A 22696-nucleotide genomic window follows, 5' to 3' on the forward strand; every position below is an offset into this window, starting at 1 on the left:
CAAAATTTTAAAAATATGAGTTGTGCTATTTGGCTCAAAGCTGCCTTTAAAGCCCCATTCTTTCTGCTCTGGTTTCACTAGGTCCTGGAACAGGTATGCTGACCAGCATGAAAAGTGTTTCTTTTGTGAAAAAAATCATAAGAAACATAAATAAGAATTCCAGAGTTCTATCTTCATACATATGTGCATAGCAAATTAACTTGTATTTTAACAAACAACATTAACATAAAAGATATTGCTCAATTGCTCTGTCCATCACTGTATTTACTTTTCTCTTAGAATTATAAAAGACCACGGGCTAATTAACCTCCGGAAATTTCAGAGTAAGTATAAACAGAGTGTTCTCTGCCCTTAGAAAAAGCAGATATTCAAGAGTGTCTGCCTTCTCATTGGCTAGACTGCTGTTCAAAAAGCATCAAAGTGGTTTACAAGCTAAAATAACATACAATCTTTTCAAATGCACTAGAAAAAAAAATAGGTTGATAGCATAAAAAGACTAATTGGCCCATCTCATCTAACAGCTATTCCAGTCCTCACTGCCAGAGATCTCTTCTTATCCAGGACAACTTTTGTTATCTTTCTCCATTGTATCCCACCCTTCTGGCTAGCTAAGCTTGCCAGAACCCTTTTTTTAATTTACACCCTGCACTCTTCCCAATCACTAGATCCAAACAGTGACCAAAAGCAACATAGCCATTACCAAACAATCAGCCTCCTAGATCCAGTGGTCTGGTGTAATATACTAGATTCAGACACTAGAATTGAAGCATTCACAATGAAGTTAACTTGCCATTTGTATGTTAACGTTTTGTTTACTGTATTTACTCAAATATAAACCAAGGTAACTTTTTTCCCCCCCCAAAAGATAAAAAGGTTGATTTGAATATAAATTGGGGGTTTATATTCAAGTGCCTTGCTCTGCCAGGGTCTGCACCCAACCGCTCACCCTCCCTACCAGGCTCTGCACCCTGTTCCCCCTCTCTCCTGATGCCTTGCAGACCTCCCATAAGCCCTGGTGGGCCAGCAGTGGGCCAGGACAGGATTGATCCCTTCTGCCTCCTGTCCTGGCTGACTCTTAACAACTTTCACCTTCAGCCCGCCTCCCTGATTAGTAAGCAGTGTACCTTTTAAAATTCCTGGTGGTCCAGCAGTGAACCGGGGCAGGAGCGAGTTCTCGTACAACCTCACGAGACCGTGGGAACTTGTGGCAGCCATACAGATAGCAGCTCTGCATGGGGTAGGAGCATAGGAAGATTGCTCCTGTCCCAGTTCACCGCTGGACCACGAGAGATTTTAAATGTATGCATTTTACTAATCGGGGAGGTGGGAGGGAGGTGAGAGTTGTTAGCGTCAAATGGGACAGGATGCAGGAAGGACCCCTCCTCTCCTGGTCCACCAGGTTTTATGGCAGGCCCAGTGGAGGCCTGCAACAGGTCTAGGAGGGAAGCGAATGGGTGCTGACACAAGAGACCCTCATTTTTGGGCCCAAAAATCTTGGTTTATATTTGAGTATATACGGTAATGCTTATTGGACTTTTTTTTTTTTTTTTTTTTTTTACTGTGTTGTACAGCCTGTGCACAAATATAATGGTGCAGTTTTATAAGCTTCAAAGCCCATTTTATACAATAGGCTTTATAGCTGATAATGTACAATTAAACCACTATCATATGCTATTCATTAGTAAATGGAGACCTGTATGTATTACTGCTTCTTCTACTAATTATTTCTGTGTTGCTGCTAGATGTATGTAGTGCTGTAAAATATATTATGAAGAGAGTCTTTAGCTCAATGAGAAAAAGAATTAAGTTTTTATTAGACATGATACCCAATCAAACCTATATGTATGAACCTATAATTATACGCTGGCCTTAAAGAACATTTTTGTTTTCGTTTGGTATAAATTCATATCTGCTTACATTATTGGCGCTGAGTCCTGAGCAGTTTTTCTGTGGATGTTGATAGCAACACCTTTTTCAATATCAAGTTTTGCTTGTGTTTCTTCTATTCCAGTTCTAGAGAGGAGATATCCTAAAGAGGTCCAGGACCTGTATGAAGCAATGAGGCGCTTTGCCAGAATTTTAGGACCTATTCAACATGACAAGTTCATTGAAAGCTATGCATGTAAGAACTTCAGTTTTACCATTTTTTAATTTCTCTTTTCCTTGGTTGGTTTTGTGGAATAATTCAGGCATATATGTGTGTGGGAGAGAGAAATGGCTTTGTGATATTTAGTAGTTTTGATATGATAGTCCTGATAGTCCAGTAGTTTCTAAACCCATATTGAGGAACTCTCAACCAGTTGGATTGTCAAAATAGCTAGATAAATATGCATGAGACAAATTTGCATGTGGTGGAGTTCCAGTTATGCTGGATGTCATGGAAATCTGATTGGCAATGTAGTCATCACTGACCTAGTGTTAGGTAACTTGAAATCAAGGGCCACCAATGTTAAAGATTACGTATGTCCATGGCTTTCTGATATGAAGAATAAAAGTGAGTAGAAGAACTCTATAGGTTATTTATTCATTTTTTAATTCATGAAATCAAATAATGCAACCAAAGTTTGAAATCTTGGAGGTCCTACAACAGAAGGGATATTTCAGAATGTTGTTCAGCCACATGTCAGGCTGCATTCTTCAGAGGGATAAGATATGATATAATAGAGGTTATTCTATAGAGTTGGACGTTTTGAGAAATCCACTTAAAATCCTTCAGTTTTTCCAAAGATTCATTTGAAATTGCAAGGGAGAAAGTCCTTCCCAGAGAAATGAGAACTTGGTGTTTCTCAGTATAGCTATTGATCTTACATGGACTAATTTCCTGTCTTTACACAGCTAGTCTGACTGAATTTTCTGTTCTTTGTCCTTTTGTGAAAACAGTGGAATTTGAATTGCGAAGGGAAATCGAGCGTCTGCAGGAATACAGGGCAGCAGGAATCAAGACTTTCTGCAGTAAGTGAAGCCAAGAAAAAGCCTCCTTTGTACCTCTCCCGAGGTGCTGAGTGTATGTACTGGGATTAAGGACAAAAGAGTAATTAGAGCAGTGGCATGGCTGCATTAGATTTTTATTGAACTGGTCCTATTCAGTGTCTTTAGTTCTTATCCTACCAATAGCAGAGTGTCCAATTTTGTGTCTTTGTTGGGAGGAAGGTACAGAAGGAGGAAAATGGTTGAGAAAGGAAGCCAGTTAAAGAGGCTCTTCTTTATATGTATTTTGGGCTTCTGGTTCCCTCTAAGATGAGCAGGTGTCCTCCAACTACATTGCTCCCAGTGAGAGGTGGTGCTTCAGTATTGGGGTTTTTTTTTAATAGCTAGGGACAGGCAGATTCCCTGGAGTTCCGCAGAGGTTGCCTGTCCCTTTCTATTGAAAATGTGATAGTGAAACAGCACTCCCAAATGGCCGGACTAGGTGGAGGACTCCTGCTCGGTGAAGAGGGAACAATGCCAAAAAAAACCCCAATAAACAGCCCTAATGGGGAAAATGGAACTTGTAGTTTTAACTGATTAAACCAGTTGTTAGCATAGCTATTGCTAGATTCAGCATTTTCAGTTGGCATAACTAATTTCAGCGAAGGCCTATGGGAAATTATATCAATCTGACTCTGGCATGTGAATGCAGATAGACCCTGAGGGCAGGGAGACTGTTTTAAGTAGCCCTGATTAAATCATGATTAGCTAAAAGGTGTTAATGTCTGATTAAGAGGGTGCTTAGGACAATGGGTCCAGGTGCGCAGATAACTAAAGTTAATCAGAAACTATTGTCAGAGACATACTGGAAATTACATATGACTTCAGCCTATTCTTCTCCTGTCTAGCATGTTTAAGTTCTGTTAAAGCTCAATAGATTCTGGTTTTTAGAATAAGTTTCCAAACTATAAAAGCCCCCTCGCAGCATCACACCCCACTCTTGGCTCTTGGCACTCTGGTCCTCTCTTGTTTCTCTTGAGCTATCTCTTTCTCTGTCTATCCTTCTCTTTATCTATGGAACCCGAAACTTAGACCATCACCCCATCCCCCTTTCTCTCTCTCTCTCTCTCTGGCTTTCCTTAGAACTTCAGACTCTCTGTCTCTTTGCCTCTGAACTCTGTAAGGTAGGGAAACTGCTTTGCTCTCTACTTAATTGTAATGCTTAATTGTAATGCCTATGAATATTGCTTTTCTGTAAGCCTATTTCTATAATATATTCTTTATGCAATCACCTCTGGCTGTGTTTCTTATTGGATTCTACTCCTGGTGAATCTTCTGTGAGGGAACTGAACCTGGGACCTGGCGTTTGTAAGGGCGCCTCTAATATAACCCCACCAAGCATACGTTGTGGGGGCCCACTAACAATCCTTACACCAGTGTGTTGTAAACTTTTAAAGTTGTGGCATACTTATCTCAGAGCTGCAGCTGGAGGACACCTGGAAATGTGCGGTCGTCAATACGATGATGTCACACGCATGCGCGGATGTCCTCCAGCCGCAGCCCTGCACCTCCTATTACTCCCGGTGGGGCCTGAGGGGTACGGAAGGAGGAGAGGTGCAAAACGCACATTCTGTAAGCAGTCAGCCGGCCTCTTTCCTCGCCAGCATCTCATGATACACAGTTTGCGATACACTAGATCAGTGTTCTTCAACCTTTTGACATCTATGGACCCGCGTAAATAAAATAATTATTTTTGTGGACCGCAGTTGAAGAACACTGGGCTAAGTCGTGCCCGTCTCCACACAACCTTCGCCCCAGTCTCAGTCTCTTCCTGCTGGCAGAGGAGCATAAACCTGTCTGTTCTGTGCCAGTCTGGAGGGACAAAAAGAAAGAGAAAATTATTAGATAAGAACCTGATTTCTCCTTTTTCTAATAAATGTTTAGAATTAGCATCTGGCAAAATCATTTCAGTAAGGAAAATGTTATAACTTTACTGATTAGATTGTTTCAGCATTTACAAACAAGAACAGCTTATCTGTGTGTTGAATTCAGGTGCTAGGATATATGACCGCCTGAAGAAATCGCGGGAGGAGGAACGACTGAAGCGCACCATGCTCGCTGAGGTGCTCCAGTACATTCAGGACAGCAGCGCCTGCCAACAGTGGCTGAACCGACAAGCTGCCATGTATGTTTTATTTATTTATTTAAAAACTTATACCCCACCTAAACTTAAGCCCAGTAAATATGGTGAGGAGGGATTGTAAAAAACATACCAGAGGACAAGTATTTTGCTTGTGCAAATAAATTAGCATTTGGATTTTAGGTTTTAAAGATTCACCACTCTGTAAAGTAGAAACTGCACAGATCTGCTTTCAAACAATTTCTTACCAAATTTTGGAACGGTGCGTTTTCTAGGGTAAAAATGTAAGTTTGTGCAAAAATAGCTGTATCTAATGAAAAATGCAGATATAAGCACTGGGGAATCCCATCCAAGCCCAAATCCTTTCCATTCATTGATAGTGGTCCCACTATAGATGTTGAGACTCTCCAGCTCTCAGATATCTGATATTTTTACTATATAGAGTGGAACCACCAGTCTGTTGACTACAGAGATGATTTTAATTTAGTTTAATTTTAAGATATTTTTATAAACTGCTTTTTCATATATTTATCAGTCCAAGGCTATTTACAGTCAGAATTAAAAAACCATAAGATCATTATTCATATGTGACCTGTTTTGGATAAATTTTATTTGGATAACCTTACTGTATATAGATAACTTTTATATGGATATTCAGTGATCCATTGTATTTGAAGTCAGATTGCTAAAAATGCACAGATTAAATTTATATAGATAAATAAGTTCTATAAGTTTGTATGTGTTGTATTTGTGTTCAGACTTTGATCAGTTATCCATAGAGAATTCTGTAAAAATATACTAAAAGTTCTGCAGCAAAATTTTGGACACTATGGGCTCCTTTTACAGAGGTGAGCTAGCGTTTTTAGTGCACGCACCGGATTAGCACGCACTACCTGAAAAACTACCGCCTGCTCAAGAGGAGGCGGTAGTGGCTAGCGCGCACAGCATTTTAGCACGTTAAGGCCCTAACGCACCTTTGTAAAAGGAGCCCTATGTGCGAAGTGCAAATTCTATAATGGCATCTGGGCACCCAGGTTCCATTATAGAATACAAGTATAAGCTGGCATTTATTCACCAACATTTAAACACACTCACACCATGTGTACGGCAAGTGTAAATTGACATGCCTAAATGTGGCATTTTGGCCTATAAATGATATTCTATAACATGAGTGCGTAAATTGGGGGAAATGCCCATATCCTCTTGCATTTGCAATCTAAGTAGATACCTAGCCCTTATGCTCAGTTGCTAGTATTCTATAATCTGAGCATGCAAATAGCACTTACATTTAAGGGCTCATGATACAGAATGAAGAGATGATGTTTGTCTTATTACAGTGTTCATCTCTCTAGATCACATTTCACTAAAGCACTACAGAAAGAATTCAGTTAATAGATCCTTTGTGTAAGTTTAATACAGCTGTGGCATAGGCAGGAGGAGGCTGACATTGATACTTCCCCAGAGGCAGCTTGTTTGCTGTGTACTGGAACGATTGTTTTACTCAGTGGAAGAATTTAAGAGGTAAGAAAAATTGCTGCCCTAGAAATATCACTCTGAACTGGAGCCATTGGCTTCTTTGTGGATTTAAAGGGCTTTCAGCATTTTCAGAATGCAGCATATGCCATTTGTGTGTGTTTTCAGAAAGTGTGAAAGTGCACAAACACACCTAAGAACTTTATAACAAAACTCAGAACAGGAAGGCATCTGTTTTTATAAAGGCACAGCAGAGCTGCAGAAATCATAGCTAGAAAGGAGCTGCAGACATTTTTCACCTGCCAGAGTGGAGACGTAAATGTTTACATATGATTTACATGCATATTTTACAAAATACAACTCTGCCTGTGCTCTGCCCAAGCACGTATGCACTTCTGTCTTTGTAAGAAGTGTTTTTATATGTGCAAAAATGCTTGTATTAATAACCCTCCTTGTAGAGAACTGCCAGATGTAGTGTTTTACAGACACACACAGCAGAGTCCCTGCTTCTTCAGGCTTGTGAGGTAATAAAGACGGGCTGACGGACAAGCACAGCTATGTATAGAAATATAATCTGGTAATACATAAAAATCATTGGGTAGCCACTAAGGAAGGTAGTTACGTACATTAAGGGGCAAACATTTTGTCTTATTCTGTTAACACATGTTAAATGGCAAAATCGTGTGTTTTACTGTAATGCATATTAGATTAAGGCAAAAAATAATGAGATGTAAAGCATGCAAAGCAGTTCGTTATTGTCCAAATTAAATAATGGAGCTTGCATTGAGTTTGGAAAAATGCCAGCTGAAAGCTAGTGTACCTAAGAGCATCGGTCTGCCAACATGCAGCACCATCTTAAAGGAGCTGAACTTCCCAAAGATGAGGAAATACCTCTTTGAATCACTGTTGGTCTACAGCAGTGTATCACAAACTGTGTGCCTCTTGAGATTTCAGGTGTGCCGCAGCACACTAGGGAGGAGAGGCGCCAGCACCGGCTGATGCTGTAGCTCTAACCCAGTGGTCTCAAACTCGCGGCCCGCCAGGCACTATTGTGAGGCCCTCGGTATGTTACCATTGTTCTGGAACGTTGCCCGCCCCACTGCTGTAACCTCACGCAAACGCTTTCCTGCGTCTGTACGCGATTGTGAGGTGAAGTGGAGAGGACAATTGTGTACAGACGCAGGAAAGCGCTTGCATGAGGTTACAGCAGTGAGGTGGGCAACATTCCAGAACGTAAGGTAACCACTGGAGGCAGTACAGCTTGTGCAGGTGTACGTAATCTTGTGAGCTCTTGTAAAATTCAGCACCTCTCCCGGCAGTGATTACTTGATGTAAGATAGCCGTTGTTTCCGGTGCTGGAGGAGGTGAGAGCTGAAGGCGGTTGTGGACACGACCACCGGACACTTGAGGCACAAGTTTTCCAGGCACAAGTCGGATATTGATTCTCCCCTCTACAAAAAAGCCTAGAGGACTACACTAAAATCTTGTCTCTTGCAGTTGATACTTTAGAACAGGGGTGTCAAAGTCCCTCCTCGAGGGCCGCAATCCAGTCGGGTTTTCAGGATTTCCCCAATGAATATGCATTGAAAGCAGTGCATGCACATAGATCTCATGCATATTCATTGGGGAAATCCTGAAAACCCGACTGGATTGCGGCCCTCGAGGACCGACTTTGACACCTGTGCTTTAGAATCTAAATCACAATTTTGCATGAGGTAAAACTCTTTATGGTTTATAAATCTTTCCTTAATTGCTTCTGATAATTTCAGCTATACACAGCTGAAAGCAGTGCAACATGCAGAAAGTGAAAAACTATCTAAACTTCACTTTCTGCATGTTGCACTGCTTTCAGCTGTGTATAGCTGAAATTATCAGAAGCCATTAAGGAAAGATTTATAAACTATAATGAGTTTTATCTTATGCAAAGTTGTCATTTCTTTAATAAGACGTTAACTATTTTTTTGCGGCCCTCCAAGTACCTACAAATCCAAAATGGGGCCCTGCAAAGGGTTTGAGTTTGAGACTGCTGCTCTAACCACTATGCCACACTCTCCTCCACAGTTATTTTAACTTCTTAATGAAATACTTGTCTTTTTAACAAAAGAAACGCACATCAATATCCAGTGGAGAAACAGTTTTATTTTTAGTTTGCCATAGACAGAGAAGTTTCTAGAAGCAACTTTCAGTTTTGCCACACCTGAATCCCAGAAACACCTTCCCCATGTGATACTAAATTTTCTTGTACTGATGCACATAGAACCGTACTTAAAGTTTCATTAATTTATATGAACTTGACTATTTAAAAGTGGGGAAAACTAGTACCTGGTGCATTAACAAAAGTTTATAAAAGTCATACTAATTTGTGTTTTCCCTCTTCACAGCGATTCTGGCCTCAATCCAGCAATATTTTTCGCATCAGGTAATTTCCATTTTGAAGAAAGATGGCTGTGGCACATCCTCTGAATTACTCAATGTACCAGGAAATGGTTTCTCTATAGATATATGTTATCCAGAAAGGAAATCCCCCCCCCCCCTTTTGGTTTTTTTTCCCTTCCCTTCTTTGCTTGACTTTATTGACTTGAAGCTCAACTCCTTGCCCTTTCGTTTCTTGTTTGTCAGTCCTCGGTTTTTGTATATTGTATTAAATTTTGTTTTTACCATTTTATATTATACATTGCTTAGTAAAAATGATAAGCTATTAATCAAATACAGTGGTGCCTCACACAACGAACTTAATTGGTTCCAGGAGCAAGTTTGTTATGCGAAACGTTCGTTATGTGAAACGCGTTTTCCCATAAGAATACATGTAAAAAAAAAAAATTCGTTCTGCAGCATAAAATATGCTAAGATGACATAAAAAAAGATAAATTTTTGGTTATTATTTTTATTTAGATACATCTAAAAACATAATTGTTTTTTAAAACAACACACATTTTTTAAATTTAAAGACAGACTAAGTAGAGTCTAATTTTACAGTGAGAGAGGGCAGAGTCTCAGCGGCAAAAACTGGGACTTAACTGTTCATTTTTTTTTTTTTTCTACCGTGTTTCCCCGATGATAAGGCAGGGCCATCAAATAAGACAGCCCCCCCTTTTTAGAAAAAAATGTAAAATAAGGCACCCCCCCGCAAATAAGCCACCCACCGATACCTGCGCTTACCCGAATCGGGTGGTACGGTGGGTGACTCCGTGTGGTCCCTGGCACCCCCGACACGATCGGGGCAAGAGGGAGCTCAAGCCCTCTTGCCCCCCCGACTCCCCGACACGATCGGGGCAAGAGGGAGCCCAAGCCCTCTTGCCCCCCGACTCCCCGACACGATCGGGGCAAGAGGGAGCCCAAGCCCTCTTGCCCCCCCGACTCCCCGACACGATCGGGGCAAGAGGGAGCCCAAGCCCTCTTGCCCCCCCCCCCCGACTCCCCGACACGATCGGGGCAAGAGGGAGCCCAAGCCCTCTTGCCCCCCGACTCCCCGACACGATCGGGGCAAGAGGGAGCCCAAGCCCTCTTGCCCCCCCGACTCCCCGACACGATCGGGGCAAGAGGGAGCCCAAGCCCTCTTGCCCCCCCGACTCCCCGACACGATCGGGGCAAGAGGGAGCCCAAGCCCTCTTGCCCCGCCAATTCCCCAACTCCCCGACAATATCGGGCCAGGAGGGAGCCCAAGTCCTCCTGGCCACGGCGACCCCCTAACCCCACCCTGCACTACATTACGGGCAGGAGGGATCCCAGGCCCTCCTGCCCTCGACGCAAACCCCCCCTCCCCCCAACGACCGCCCCCCCCAAGAACCTCCGACCGCCCCCCCAGCCGACCCGCGACCCCCCTGGCCGACCCCCACGACACCCCCAACCCCCTTCCCCGTACCTTTCTGTAGTTGGCCGGACAGACGGGAGCCAAACCCGCCTGTCCGGCAGGCAGTCAACGACGGAATGAGGCCGGATTGGCCCATCCGTCCCAAAGCTCCGCCTACTGGTGGGGCCTAAGGCGCCTGGGCCAATCAGAATAGGCCCGGGAGCCTTAGGTCCCTCCTGGGGGCAGGGCCTGAGGCACATGGTCGGGTTGGGCCCATGTGCCTCAGGCCCCGCCCCCAGGAGGGACCTAAGGCTCCCGGGCCTATTCTGATTGGCCCAGGCGCCTTAGGCCCCACCAGTAGGCGGAGCTTTGGGACGGATGGGCCAATCCGGCCTCATTCCGTCGTTGACTGCCTGCCGGACAGGCGGGTTTGGCTCCCGTCTGTCCGGCCAACTACAGAAAGGTACGGGGAAGGGGGTTGGGGGTGTCGTGGGGGTCGGCCAGGGGGGTCGCGGGTCGGCTGGGGGGCGGTCGGAGGTTCTTGGGGGGGGCGGTCGTTGGGGGGAGGGGGGGTTTGCGTCGAGGGCAGGAGGGCCTGGGATCCCTCCTGCCCGTAATGTAGTGCAGGGTGGGGTTAGGGGGTCGCCGTGGCCAGGAGGACTTGGGCTCCCTCCTGGCCCGATCGTGTCGGGGAGTCGGGGGGGCAAGAGGGCTTGGGCTCCCTCTTGCCCCGATCGTGTCGGGGAGTCGGGGGGGCAAGAGGGCTTGAGCTCCCTCTTGCCCCGATCGTGTCGGGGAGTCGGGGAGTCAAGAGGGCTTGGGCTCCCTCTTGCCCCGATCGTGTCGGGGAGTCGGGGGGGGCAAGAGGGCTTGGGCTCCCTCTTGCCCCGATCGTGTCGGGGAGTCGGGGGGGCAAGAGGGCTTGAGCTCCCTCTTGCCCCGATCGTGTCGGGGAGTCGGGGGGGCAAGAGGGCTTGGGCTCCCTCTTGCCCCGATCGTGTCGGGGAGTCGGGGGGGGCAAGAGGGAGCCAGGTGGAGAGAGGGCAGTTAAGCGCAGTGCCTGCGCGGAAGGATGCAGCTCGGGCGACTTCGTTGTGTGAAACGAAGTTCGTTGTACGAATCAAGACATAAAGTTCGTTGTGCGCAGCGTTCGCTGTGCGAGGCGTCCGTTATGCGAGGCACCACTGTATATATTAAACTTGAAGAGGACAGGTAGCCCCTGCCCCAGCCCCACCCACACAAACCTCATCTCTTCTTTCCTAGTTGGGTCCTGTCTGGAGGCCCTCTGAGCATGCGCATATGCAATGCGATGATGCCACATGCATGCATATGATGTTGTTGCGTCCGTGCATGCTCGGTGGCTCTCCAGACGCGACCTTGAGCTCGGGGCTTTCCAAAACTCGGACAAACTGCCTAGTTTTGGAAATCCATCCGGGCACCCAGACAGTCCTCTAAAAAAAAAGAACATGTCCGTTTTTTCCCAGACATCTGGTAATCCTAGTCAGTACTGATTTATGGATGTGGACTGCTGGAACATCTGACCAGACTAGTGGCTTGTTCCAAACATTTTTAATGGTTTGGTTTGGCACTGCTTCTAGTGGAAGATTTTCACTGATGGCATCTAAGCTGCAGCCCAACTTGAATTTGTTTTCTCTCTTTAACTATTGGGGATATTTTTTTTTTTAAGCTTTATTCTTGTGGTGTACAGTACAGAGCTTAATAGATATCTTCATCATACAAACAAAATGAACTGGGTTGTCCAAAAACATTTTTATAAGATGCTGAATTTGCCTGTGTGGAAGGGATCCTGCTCGATCCATTTTGGGGCATAACTTCAGGAATAAATAAGAAAACGTTTCAAAAATGGCTGTGGGGTAGATATTCAAAAGCACTTAAATGGCCAGCTTTGGATGTAGCCCAGATAAATGCTTTTGTTTACATTTCTGTGCTCAACAGATATATTGTGGCTATATTGGACTAGATTCTATATATGGTGCCTGAAAAAAAAAGCACCAAAATAAAACCGCTGAATGCTATTCTATAAATGATGCTTAAGAACATAAGAATAACCTTACTGGGTCAAACCAATGGTCCATCAAGCCCAGTAGCCTGTTCTCACGGTGGCCAAACCAGGTCACTAGTACCTGGCCAAAACCCAAGGAATAGCAATATTCCTTGCTACTGATCCAGGGTAAGCAGTGGCTTCCCCCCATGTCTTTCTCAATAACAGACTATAGACTTTTCCACCAGGAAATTGTCCAAACCTTTCTTAAAACCAGCTACGCTATCTGCTCTTGCCACAACCTCTGGCAACACGTTTCAGAGCTTAACTATTCCCTGAGTGAAAAAATATTTCCTCCTATTGGTTTTAAAAGTATTTCCCTGTAACTTCGAGTGTCCCCTATGCCTTTGTAATTTTTGAAAGAGTGAAAAATCAATCCACTTGTACCCGTTCTACTCCACTCAGAATTTTGTAGAATTCAATCATATCTCTCCTCAACCGTCTCTTTTCCAGGCTGAAGAGCCCTAACCTTTTTAGACTTTCCTCATACAAGAGGAGTTCGATCCACTTTATCACCTTGGCCGCTCTTATTTTTAAACATTCCTTTTTTAATGATTCCTAGCATCTTGTTTGCTTTTTTGGCAGCCACCCCACATTGGGTGGAAGGTTTCATCGAATTGTCTACAGTGACACCCAGATCCTTTTCTTGGGCGCTAACCCCCAAGGTGGACCCTAACATGTGGTAACTGATTTGAGTTATTCTTCCCAATGTGTATCACTTTGCATTTGTCCACATTAAATTTCATCTGCCACTTGGACGCCTAGACTTCCAATTTCCTAAGATCTGCCTGCAATTTTTCACAATATACATGCGTTTTAACAACTTTGAACAGTTTCATGTCATCTGCAAATTTAATCACCTCATTCGTAGTTCATATTTCCAGATCATTTATAAATAAGTTAAATAGAGTGGTCCCTGTACAGATCCCTGTGGCACTCCACTGTTTACTCTCCTCCATTGAGAGGTGCATCTATTTGCACCAACTATAACCTCGTACAAAATCGCACACCTAAAGTTAAGCATGAATCCTCCTTAATTCTATAATCATGCGCGGCCCCCAATCCACCCATGACACCATCTCTGTATCCCTTTCTTTGACTCTGTGTTTATTTTAATTAAAACTAATTAGCATCAATAATTAAGATTCCAATTATTGGTGCAAAGCGGTTTGTATAATTGTGCATGTAGTTTTAGTTCTTTTTATTGAATTTGGCGTATTATGTTGATTTATATAGCCAGAATTTATCTATATTGTATCTAGAGGAATGACTAGTGAATGAGACCTAAATTTGTCCAATTACATATAGCGGTCTTAACTTTAAGAACATAAGAATTGCCATACTAGGGCAGACCGAAGATCCATCAAGCCCAATATCCTGTTTCCAACAGTGGCCAACTCAGGTCCTAAGTATCTGGCAGAAACCCAAAGAGTAGCAAAATTCCAGAGCTGATATTGTGATTTCATAATGCCTCATTCCACCAATGCCTAAGAGCCAACCTCATCAATGATGTCACAATGGCTGGATTGTTTCCAACAGTGGCCAACCCAGGTCCCAAGTACCTAGCTAGATCCCAAGTAGTAAAACAAGATTTTATGCTGTTTTTCCTAGGAATAAGCAGTGGAGTTCCCCAAGTCCATCTCAATAATGGCCTATGGACTTCTCTTTTAGAAGAGCATAAGAATTGCCATACTGGGTATGAGTAACTTGTCTGTCTAACTTACAAAGTTATTAACCATTATGTCTGTAATCTTTATGCAGATTGGAGGCAATTTTACAACAGAGCACCTCTGTTTAGGCGGCCTAATAATGTGGGTAGTGAGCTTGTTTTATAAGGACATTTCTTCATCTCAGACCGGCACAGAGCTGATGGGTTATAACCAGGTCTGTGGAGTCGGTAGATAAATCCTTTGACTTCTCAGTTTCTGGTACCCACGACTCCGATTCCAGGTACCCAAAAATGTCTCCGACTCCGAAGCCCTGGTTAAAACACACCTCTACCAGCAGGTGGAGACTGAGACTCTAACTTTTAAGGCTGTAGTATAAGTGGGCTGTGCAGTCAAAGTAGAGAATGACACGGTGACTGTTCCGCGGGTAACCTGCTGAAACAGGGAGAAAAAGAAACTGGTCACTACGGGAACGAGGCCATTCACTGCCCTCTGGAATGGTGAATGGCCTTGTCCCCATACTAAAATATCTGCTTTGTTGCTTCCCTGCCCAGTCCTCCTCACGATCGCGCACTTGCTGCCTCCTGCCGGCAGCAAAAAAAACCCTTAAACATCCGGGCATCTCTTCCCTTCGTCTAGCCACCTCCCTCCCTTCCCCTCACCTTCGTGGGCACTCTTCAGACTTTTTTCTTTCTGGGTGTCTGGACACGGCAACGTTCTCACAAGTCTCACGTGACTGCCCCAAAGCTTCTCCTCTGTAGTCTCTTAAGCAAAGTTTTGATTTGGTTGCCATGGCGGTCCAGGCGGCGATTTGTGGCAGTTTGGTCATCCGGGCTTGTTTATAGTGGTCTGAGCAGGTCCTTGACTGGGAGTCGGATGACTGGTCCTTGGTGGATCAGGAGGTGGCTAAGCTTGAGCTTGGCGCTTCTTATCTCTCTGCAGTGTATGATCTGGTGTGGGATTCAGCCAAGTCCATGGCTCTCGGAGTGACTTCTCACCATACTCTGTAGCTTCGGGGTTAGTTGGCAGATGTGGCGTCTAAGGCTAAGCTCATTTAAATTTCCTTTTCGGGGCTCTTTCCTGTTTGGAGAGAAGTTAGATAAGTTGTTTCAGGCCTTGATTGACTCTAAGGTGCCTCATCTTCCTGGAGACAGTCCTTGCCTGATTTCGAGGGGTAGCGTCACCCAGGGGCATTTGCATGATTTTTGTCGGTATTGCCCTGGTTGGGGCAGCTTCTTTTCCTTCCAAGGGCCATTTCTTTCAGCGCATGTAGTCCTTTTGGTGCGTCCGTCAGGGAGGGGGGGATTGTGACTCCTCCGGAGGCCCCTACGCTGCCCTCCTGGCCCAATGACTCCTTGCAGGCCTTTCCCCTGGTGCCGGTGAGAGCCTGTTTGTAGAAGTTTTAGCAGGGGTGGACCGCGATCACAAGGGTTCAGTGGATCCTGGAAGTGATTCGGGACAGCTGTGCTCTGGATTTTTCCTGGCCTTTGCTGGATCATTTCCTCTCTTCCCCTTGTCAGGCGGCTTGGAAGAAGTAGGCTTTTCATCAGACACTGCAAAGGTTAAAGGCGGTGGTTCCCATGCCTTCTCAGGAGTTTCGCACCAGTAGGTATTCCATTTATTTCGTGATGCCCAAGAAAGAGCGGTCTTTTCTGCCCATTTTGAATCTAAAAGGGGTCACCAGGGCGCTTTGGGTTTCATCTTTTGCATGGAGACCCTGAGGTCCGTCATTCTTGCCATCCAGCCTGGGGAATTTCCTACTTCGCTCGACCTAACAGAAGCCTACCTTCATATTCCAATTCAGGCCTCCCATCCGTGGTTCATTCACTTTGCGATTTTGGGAAAGCACTATCAAATTTGTACACTCGATTTTGGCCACAGCTCCGCAGACTTTCACCAAGATTATGATAAGTGCAGCGGCCTTGCGCAAGGAGGACGTTCTGGTTCATTCCTATCTGGATGTCTGGTTGATTTCAGGAGAGCTCCCGGGTTATGACGGATTGTGGAGTTCCTGAAGTCACTGGGTTGGGTGGTCAACTTGTCCAAAAGCCGGTTGACCCTGTCTCAACGCCTGAAGTATCTGGAGAACATAAGAACATAAGAACATAAGAAGCGCCATCTCCGGATCAGACCTTCGGTCCATCAAGTCCGGCGATCCGCACACGCGGAGGCCCTGCTAGGTATACACCTGGCTTATTTTATAGCCAACCATATCTTTATATGCCTCTCTCAAGGAGATATGCATCTAGTTTGCTTTTGAAGCCTAGGACTGTCGATTCCGCAATAATCTCCCCTGGGAGAGTATTCCAGATGTCAACCACTCTCTGTGTGAAGCAGAACTTCCTGATATTAGTCCTGAACTTGCCCCCCCTTAGCTTCATTTCATGTCCTCTTGTCCGTGTCAAATTGGACAATGTAAATAGTTTTTTCTGCTCTATTTTGTCGATTCCTTTCAGTATTTTGAAGGTTTCGATCATATCCCCACGCAGTCTCCTTTTCTCAAGGGAGAACAATCCCAGTGTTTTAAGTCGATCCTCATATTCCAGTTTCTCCATACCCTTCACTAGTTTAGTTGCTCGTCTCTGCACCCTCTCCAGCAGTTTTATATCCTTCTTTAAGTAGGGAGACCAATGTTGGACGCAGTATTCCAAGTGGGGTCTGACCATTGCCCTATAAAGCGGCATTATAACTTTCTCCGATCTACTCGAGATTCCTTTCTTTATCATGCCCAACATTCTATTTGCCTTATTTGCCGCTGCCGCGCATTGTGCCGACGGCTTCAGGGTCCTATCTATCAGTACACCCAGGGTCCGCTTCTGCACCAGCTTGGGGAAAGTCTTTCTTCCAGAGGCCTGAATGTTCAAGTTACAGTTTCAAATTTGCTTCCTGATGGATTGTTGGTGTCCTCAGGCACAGGATTTTCTCCAAGTCTTGGGGTCGATGGCAGCCTTCCTTGACATGGTCAGGTGGGCTCAGGCTCACATGTGCCCACTTCAGTATGCTCTTTTTCAGTGGTGGTCGCCTCAAGACGCATGATCTGGATCTCCCTTTCCTCTTTGGGGGTTAGTTCATTGCAGCCTCATCTGGTGGCTATGCTCTTCCAATCTGGTGCAGGGAGTGAGTCTAGATTAGCCTCAGTGGACAGTGCTTCTCACGGACGCCAGTCTCCTCAGTTGGGGAGCTCAATGTCTCGGTTGCTTGGCTCAGGGCAGATGGTCTCCGGAGGAGGCATCCTAGTCGATCAATATTCTGGAGACCAGAGCCATCCGGTTGGTGTTACTAGCTTTCCAGATGTTCCTGAAGAGCAAATAGGTTCGAGTTCTCTCGGACAGTGCCACGGCATTGGCTTACATCAAGTCATCGGGGGAACCAAGAGTCATCTGGTGATGCAGGAGGTATCTCTTCTCATGGAATGGGCAGAGACTCATCTTCTGGACATCTCGGCTACCTACATAGTGGTAGTGGAGAATGTCCAGGCAGACTTCCTCAGTCATCATGTGCGGGATCCTGGCGAGTTGTGTCTTGGTCCCGCAGCCTTCAAGTTGATTGTGCAGGCCTGGGGCCAGCCGGTCATGGACCTGATGGTAACAAGTGTCAACGCCAAAGTGCCATGGTTCTTCAGTTGGCACAGAGATTTCCAAGCCAAGGGGCTGGATGCTCTGGTGCAGCCTTGGCTGACGGACAGCCTCCTGTATGTTTTTTCTCCATGGCCGATGAGCAGAGTCATTCTTCGCATTGCTCAACATTCCAGCCGTGTGATCCTGGTGGCTCCGGATTGACCCAGGTGCCTGTGGTACCCAGATCTGGTTTGTCTTCTTGTGGCAGATCCTCTTCCATTGTCCCTCTCACCTGACCTTCTAACTCAGGGTCCCATTCCATTGTTCAATCCAGGTCCCTTTTGTTTTACGGCATGGCTCTTGAAATGGAACGCCTTAGTAACAAAGGTTATTCAGATAAGGTGATCTACACTCTCTTGGGTTCTCAGAAACTTTTCACCTCTCAGGTCTATGTGTGAGTTTGGCCTCTTTTTGAGGAGTGGTGTTCCACATGTGGCGTTCCTTTTTGTGCTTCTTTGCCTCACGTTGGAGTTTTTGCAGGATGGCCTGAACAGGGGCCTGTCTTCCTCTGGGTTCAGCTTGCAGCTTTGACTTCTTTTCGCATTTGGCCTTTTCTCCAGATGTGATTCGTTTCTTGAGAGCAGCTAAATTGCTCCAGCCTCCAGTGCGTCCTTCAGTTCCAGCCTGGGATCTCAATCTGGTGCTCATTCATCCTCCTTTCTAGACTCTGGGCTCCTGAAGGACCTTACTCTTAAGGTGATGTTCTGGTGGCCATTACTTCTGTGCGACGCATTTCCGAACTGCAAGCCTTTTCGTGTAGACTTACCTTCCTGGAGTAGGTCGTGCTGTGGCCAGTTCCCTCCTTTCTGCCGAAGGTAGTTTTGCATTTTCATGTCAACTAGTCTGTTGTCCTCCCAGTTTTGAGTAGTCAGGAGGGCTTTGTGGAGTAGAGACAGTTGCGCAAATTGGATGTCCGTTGCACTTCTTAGTATTAAATCTTAGCTACCAAATTTCAAACCATTTTACAAGCTTCGCTAGGTCCTTCCTCATGTTATTCTCACCATCAGGAGTGACCACTCTATTGCAGATCCAATACTTCTTCTACCTGGCAGCTGCCCTTTTACTCTTAGGGTTCCAGCAGCGTGAGTAAGGTAAACACGCTGCCTTTGGAGGTCCGGAAGCTTTCCCTCTGCTACTGCTTCCTTTCCTCGCATAGATGGGAAGCAGTAGTGGAGGGAAAGCTTCTGAGCCACCAAAGAAAGCGTGTTTGCTTCACTCATGTTGATGGCAGCGGCTCGCAGATTGCAAGAGCAGCTACCGGAAAGGAGAAGAGTGAGGAACTACTAGATCACATGAGGGGGGGGGGAAGCAGAGGGGGCAGTTACTAGAGAAATGCTGAACCACAGGGATGGGGAGGAAAAAAAAGAAAAGAGATGCCAGATCTCCGGGAAAGGGAAGAGGAGAACAGAGATGCCAGACCATGGTAGGGAGAAGGAGGAGGGAAGGAGAAAAGAGATAGTGTACTACGAGAAAGAAGAAAGGGAAGGAGAGAAATGTCGGACTATTGGAGGGAAGGAGGAAAAAAAGAGAGAGATTCCAGACTAAGGTAGGGAGGAAGAAGGAAGGGAAGGAGAGAGATACAATCCCACAAGAAGGGGGAAAGGAAGGAGAGAGATGTTGGACTACTGGAGGGAGAGGGAAGGGGAGAAATGCCAGATCAGGGAAGGGGGAAAGAGATGTCTGACTACTGAGGGGGGTAGGGAAGAAGAGAGCGAAGCCAGACCAGGGAAGAGAAGGAGAGAGAGATTCCAGACTATAAGGTAGGGGAGAGGGGGAAGAGAAGGACAGAGAGATTCCAGAAAAAAAGATGATTAGAAAATAAAATCACCAAACAACAAAGGAAGGAAAGATGATTTTAGTGATTGAACTATGTCAGTTGAGAATTTACATCTGCTGTCTATATTTTGCACTGTTCAGGAAGAAATGTATTTCTAGTTCTCTGGTGTTGTACTGACATCTCAGAGTTTCACTTGTGTATATTAGGACTTTTAGTTTGTGGTCCTGTATTGGCATAGGGTTTATCTGGTATCTGCATGTGTGATCAAGGCCAGGTGTTCTGGTAGGAATTAATGTTGAGAAGCATTATTGGTGTCATGGCCTAAAGCAGGAACATACTTGTTGGGTTTCCTTTACTCCTTTTGGACCCAATACGGCCCTTGCTTAAAAATTAGCAAAGACCACTGGCTTAAAAGATTTGAGTTTCAAAGCTGGGGTAATAAGATAGGAACACAATAGAATACAGTTACACAGCTAGTAAACTGCAGCTAACTGTAGGTGTGTACTGATTGCCTTATTTACTGCCTTTCTCTTGCTCTGTAATTAGCTGCTGTTGAGCTCTTCTAGATCCTTTTACCAGACTTCTTTGTTTCTTCAGAGCTGCACCATCTTGGCCACCTTTCTGCTTTGTAGATGTTACACTGCTTGTGAAATATAGGAGAAGTGATAGTGCAATACCTTATATAAGCTGCTCAACTTTTCTTTATCTCGTGCTTCCTTCTTTATAACAGGAAGACGGAATGCACCCCCGCTGAACCTCACGGGTCTCCCAGGCACAGAGAAACTTAATGAGAAAGAAAAGGAGGTAATTTGGGGGCACAAAAGCCATGAAGGAAGGCCTTTTCCTATACTTTTGTAATTTATTAAACCCTCAGGTTTTCCAGTTAAACTTCTAGTGGAAACTAGAATATCTTAAACCACTATATGCTGTAAAGTAAGGACCAGAGTATTCAAAGAAGAGCAGAAAACTGTTTAAATGTAATTAAGAAGGGCATGTCAAAGAGTTGCATGTTAAGATAGGCACAGTAATCAGACAGAGTGAGAGAAGAGAATGATAGAGAAAATAAACAACTTATGAAATTTTCTATTGGTGCTTGAAAGGATCAGAACACATGTCCTACCTATCTTCTTTTTTCCTTCTATGTTTCTTTGCTCCTCAGCATGCTTCTCGGTGATGCCCAAATTAAGAACACTAGCTCTTCCACCTCAGATTCTCTACAGCCATTTTAGTAATGCCTGCTAGTTTTAAAAAAATTGAATCGGTAATATTGCCCATTTCAAGCTGGTTTTATTTGTTCTATTCCTAGCTCTGTCAGATGGTGAGGCTGGTCCCTGGAGCCTATTTAGAATACAAAGAAGCTTTGGTGAATGAATGTAGCAAACAAGGAAGCCTGAGATTGGCCCAAGCCAGGGCCCTCATCAAGATAGATGTGAACAAAACCAGAAAAATCTACGACTTCCTTATCCGGGAGGGCTACATCAACAAAGCCTGACTTATTGGGAGACAGTTATCAAGGAAACATGGCTGCATTTTGATTGCTGTCGCAAAGATTAATTATGTGGTCTTTTCAGATAGAGGTGTGTCAGACTGTGTTTATCTTCCTGTCCTTTGTGTGTTTTTACTTGCGCTTCTATTAGGGTTGCAAATCTAGTGGACTGCAGGATTGCATGTAATCAAATCACAGCAGCTGCTAGTTGGATCTTCTCTTTCAGCCTAGGTAAAAGGTGTCATCTTCAGCTCAAGGCAGTTCGTGTTTTTAGGTATGGCAAGTTCCTGTCCCAGGAGTTTATAATCGGATGTCTAAAGCAACAGGAAATTCAATGACTTGCCCAAAGTCAAGAGGAATGTTGGTGAGAAATGGAATTGATTCCTAATTTTCCCACTCTAAAACATTAGACCTATTTTCCTGGACTTGTTCTGCTACTGGTTGGCTGCCCTGAACAAATATTAGAGGGGAGAGAGTTACTGCTGCACTTGCAGGGCCTCCCCTGCTAGTTGGTTTGTGTTCAGAAAGGTTCATACTTGACACTTTTTGGTTCTGCTTAATTGTTGTGAAAAACACTGTTACATAATTGAAAAGAGAGACATTGAGATTAGAAATCAGATGTGAGAGAAGTATCAGCTCTCGAGATATCAAAGAAACTTTTATATACAGATCAGAATGGTACTTAACATTCTTATCCCAATATCTATTACATTTTTGGTTTCTTCTGCTGCCTTCCTCAGGCTTTTCACTAATGAGCTGGAACGGTGGCAGGCTTTTTATTTAAGTATTTATTTGAAAGTTCCTATACAATATTTGTAAGTGAAAGGTGTCTGATGCTTACACAAAAGGTCCCTGTATTTTATGGAACAAAGTGTAATAATAAAAAATAAAATATGTAAAATTAAACAGCAAATGGGTTTTTATTTTGTCTATGCCTGAGGAAGGACCACTTCTGTTATTCCAGTAAATGGAGCAAAAAGACTTCAGTACCCCTAGAGATATAGAATTAACTAATATCTCTTAAGACACTCCTACTTCATTCACAAAGGTGAACTAGGGAATACATCCCTGGTCAAAAGAAAATTCATTACCGAAATATTCTTGCATCTAATTAAATCTTCAAATTCTTTCCAAGAGAGAAGAATCAACATGGCGTCAGAGAAAGTCACAGAAAGAGACCCCTGCAGTGCTGGCAATAATTAACATTTTCAACCTACTTGTAATGCTTACTTTTCTCTTCTGAGATGCCGAAGCACAGGGGAAAACAGAGGAGTGATCTTCCTGCCTCCTCTGCCACTTCGTTATCGCTCCAAACAGCAATAACATCATTTGCTGTTCCTGATGGATTGGGCGTTTCTGCTGACTGAGGTGGGCAGACCTCGATCTTGGTCGGCAATGTTTTGCTGAGCCCATTAGGTCCTGGAGTTCCTCCACATCTCAGGATGATGTCGGACGCCAACAGCACTTCAGGAAGCGCTGGAGTTATTTTCTCCGCTGCAGGTTTCACCTCTGACCCCAGAGGAAGTTTCAGTTTTGCCAAGATTTCATCAACCAGCATCAGTGTTTGGAGTACTTGATTCTCAGAGTGTAGCAAGAGGGGAAATCGGTCTTCAGGAGTCTTCGGAAATACCTCCAGCAGTAACATTGCCTCTTATTTCTCTTCCTAGCCCTCTGATAAGATCAGCAGTGATAGATATGGAGGCAATCTGGGGAGCTATTGAAAGTTTGCACAAGGTATGCAATCTTTCATTTCTTCAACTCAAAATTCAGCAAATCA

At 44.7% G+C, this 22696-nt stretch overlaps 1 protein-coding gene across 3 annotated transcripts in view; it reads left to right on the forward strand.

Moving 5' to 3' along the window:
- The window catches only part of TADA2A (transcriptional adaptor 2A), a 60337-nt gene extending 38496 nt beyond the window's left edge, over positions 1 to 21841 (forward strand). For 2 of the 3 annotated variants that reach the window (XM_033921837.1, XM_033921838.1), the window contains exons 9-15: positions 280 to 323; positions 2012 to 2122; positions 2881 to 2952; positions 4960 to 5092; positions 8902 to 8939; positions 20164 to 20237; positions 20740 to 21841. In XM_033921837.1, coding sequence (XP_033777728.1) covers positions 280 to 323; positions 2012 to 2122; positions 2881 to 2952; positions 4960 to 5092; positions 8902 to 8939; positions 20164 to 20237; positions 20740 to 20925 — 658 coding nt within the window. In that variant the 3' untranslated portion in view covers positions 20926 to 21841. Of the gene's footprint in view, positions 1 to 279; positions 324 to 2011; positions 2123 to 2880; positions 2953 to 4959; positions 5093 to 8901; positions 8940 to 13983; positions 14094 to 20163; positions 20238 to 20739 lie in introns of those variants that run through there. The other variant, XM_033921839.1, reaches the window with a different exon arrangement.
- Positions 21842 to 22696: the final 855 nt, after the last annotated feature.

This window comes from Geotrypetes seraphini, chromosome 15, assembly GCF_902459505.1.
Source record: "Geotrypetes seraphini chromosome 15, aGeoSer1.1, whole genome shotgun sequence".
Lineage (NCBI taxonomy): Eukaryota > Metazoa > Chordata > Amphibia > Gymnophiona > Dermophiidae > Geotrypetes > Geotrypetes seraphini.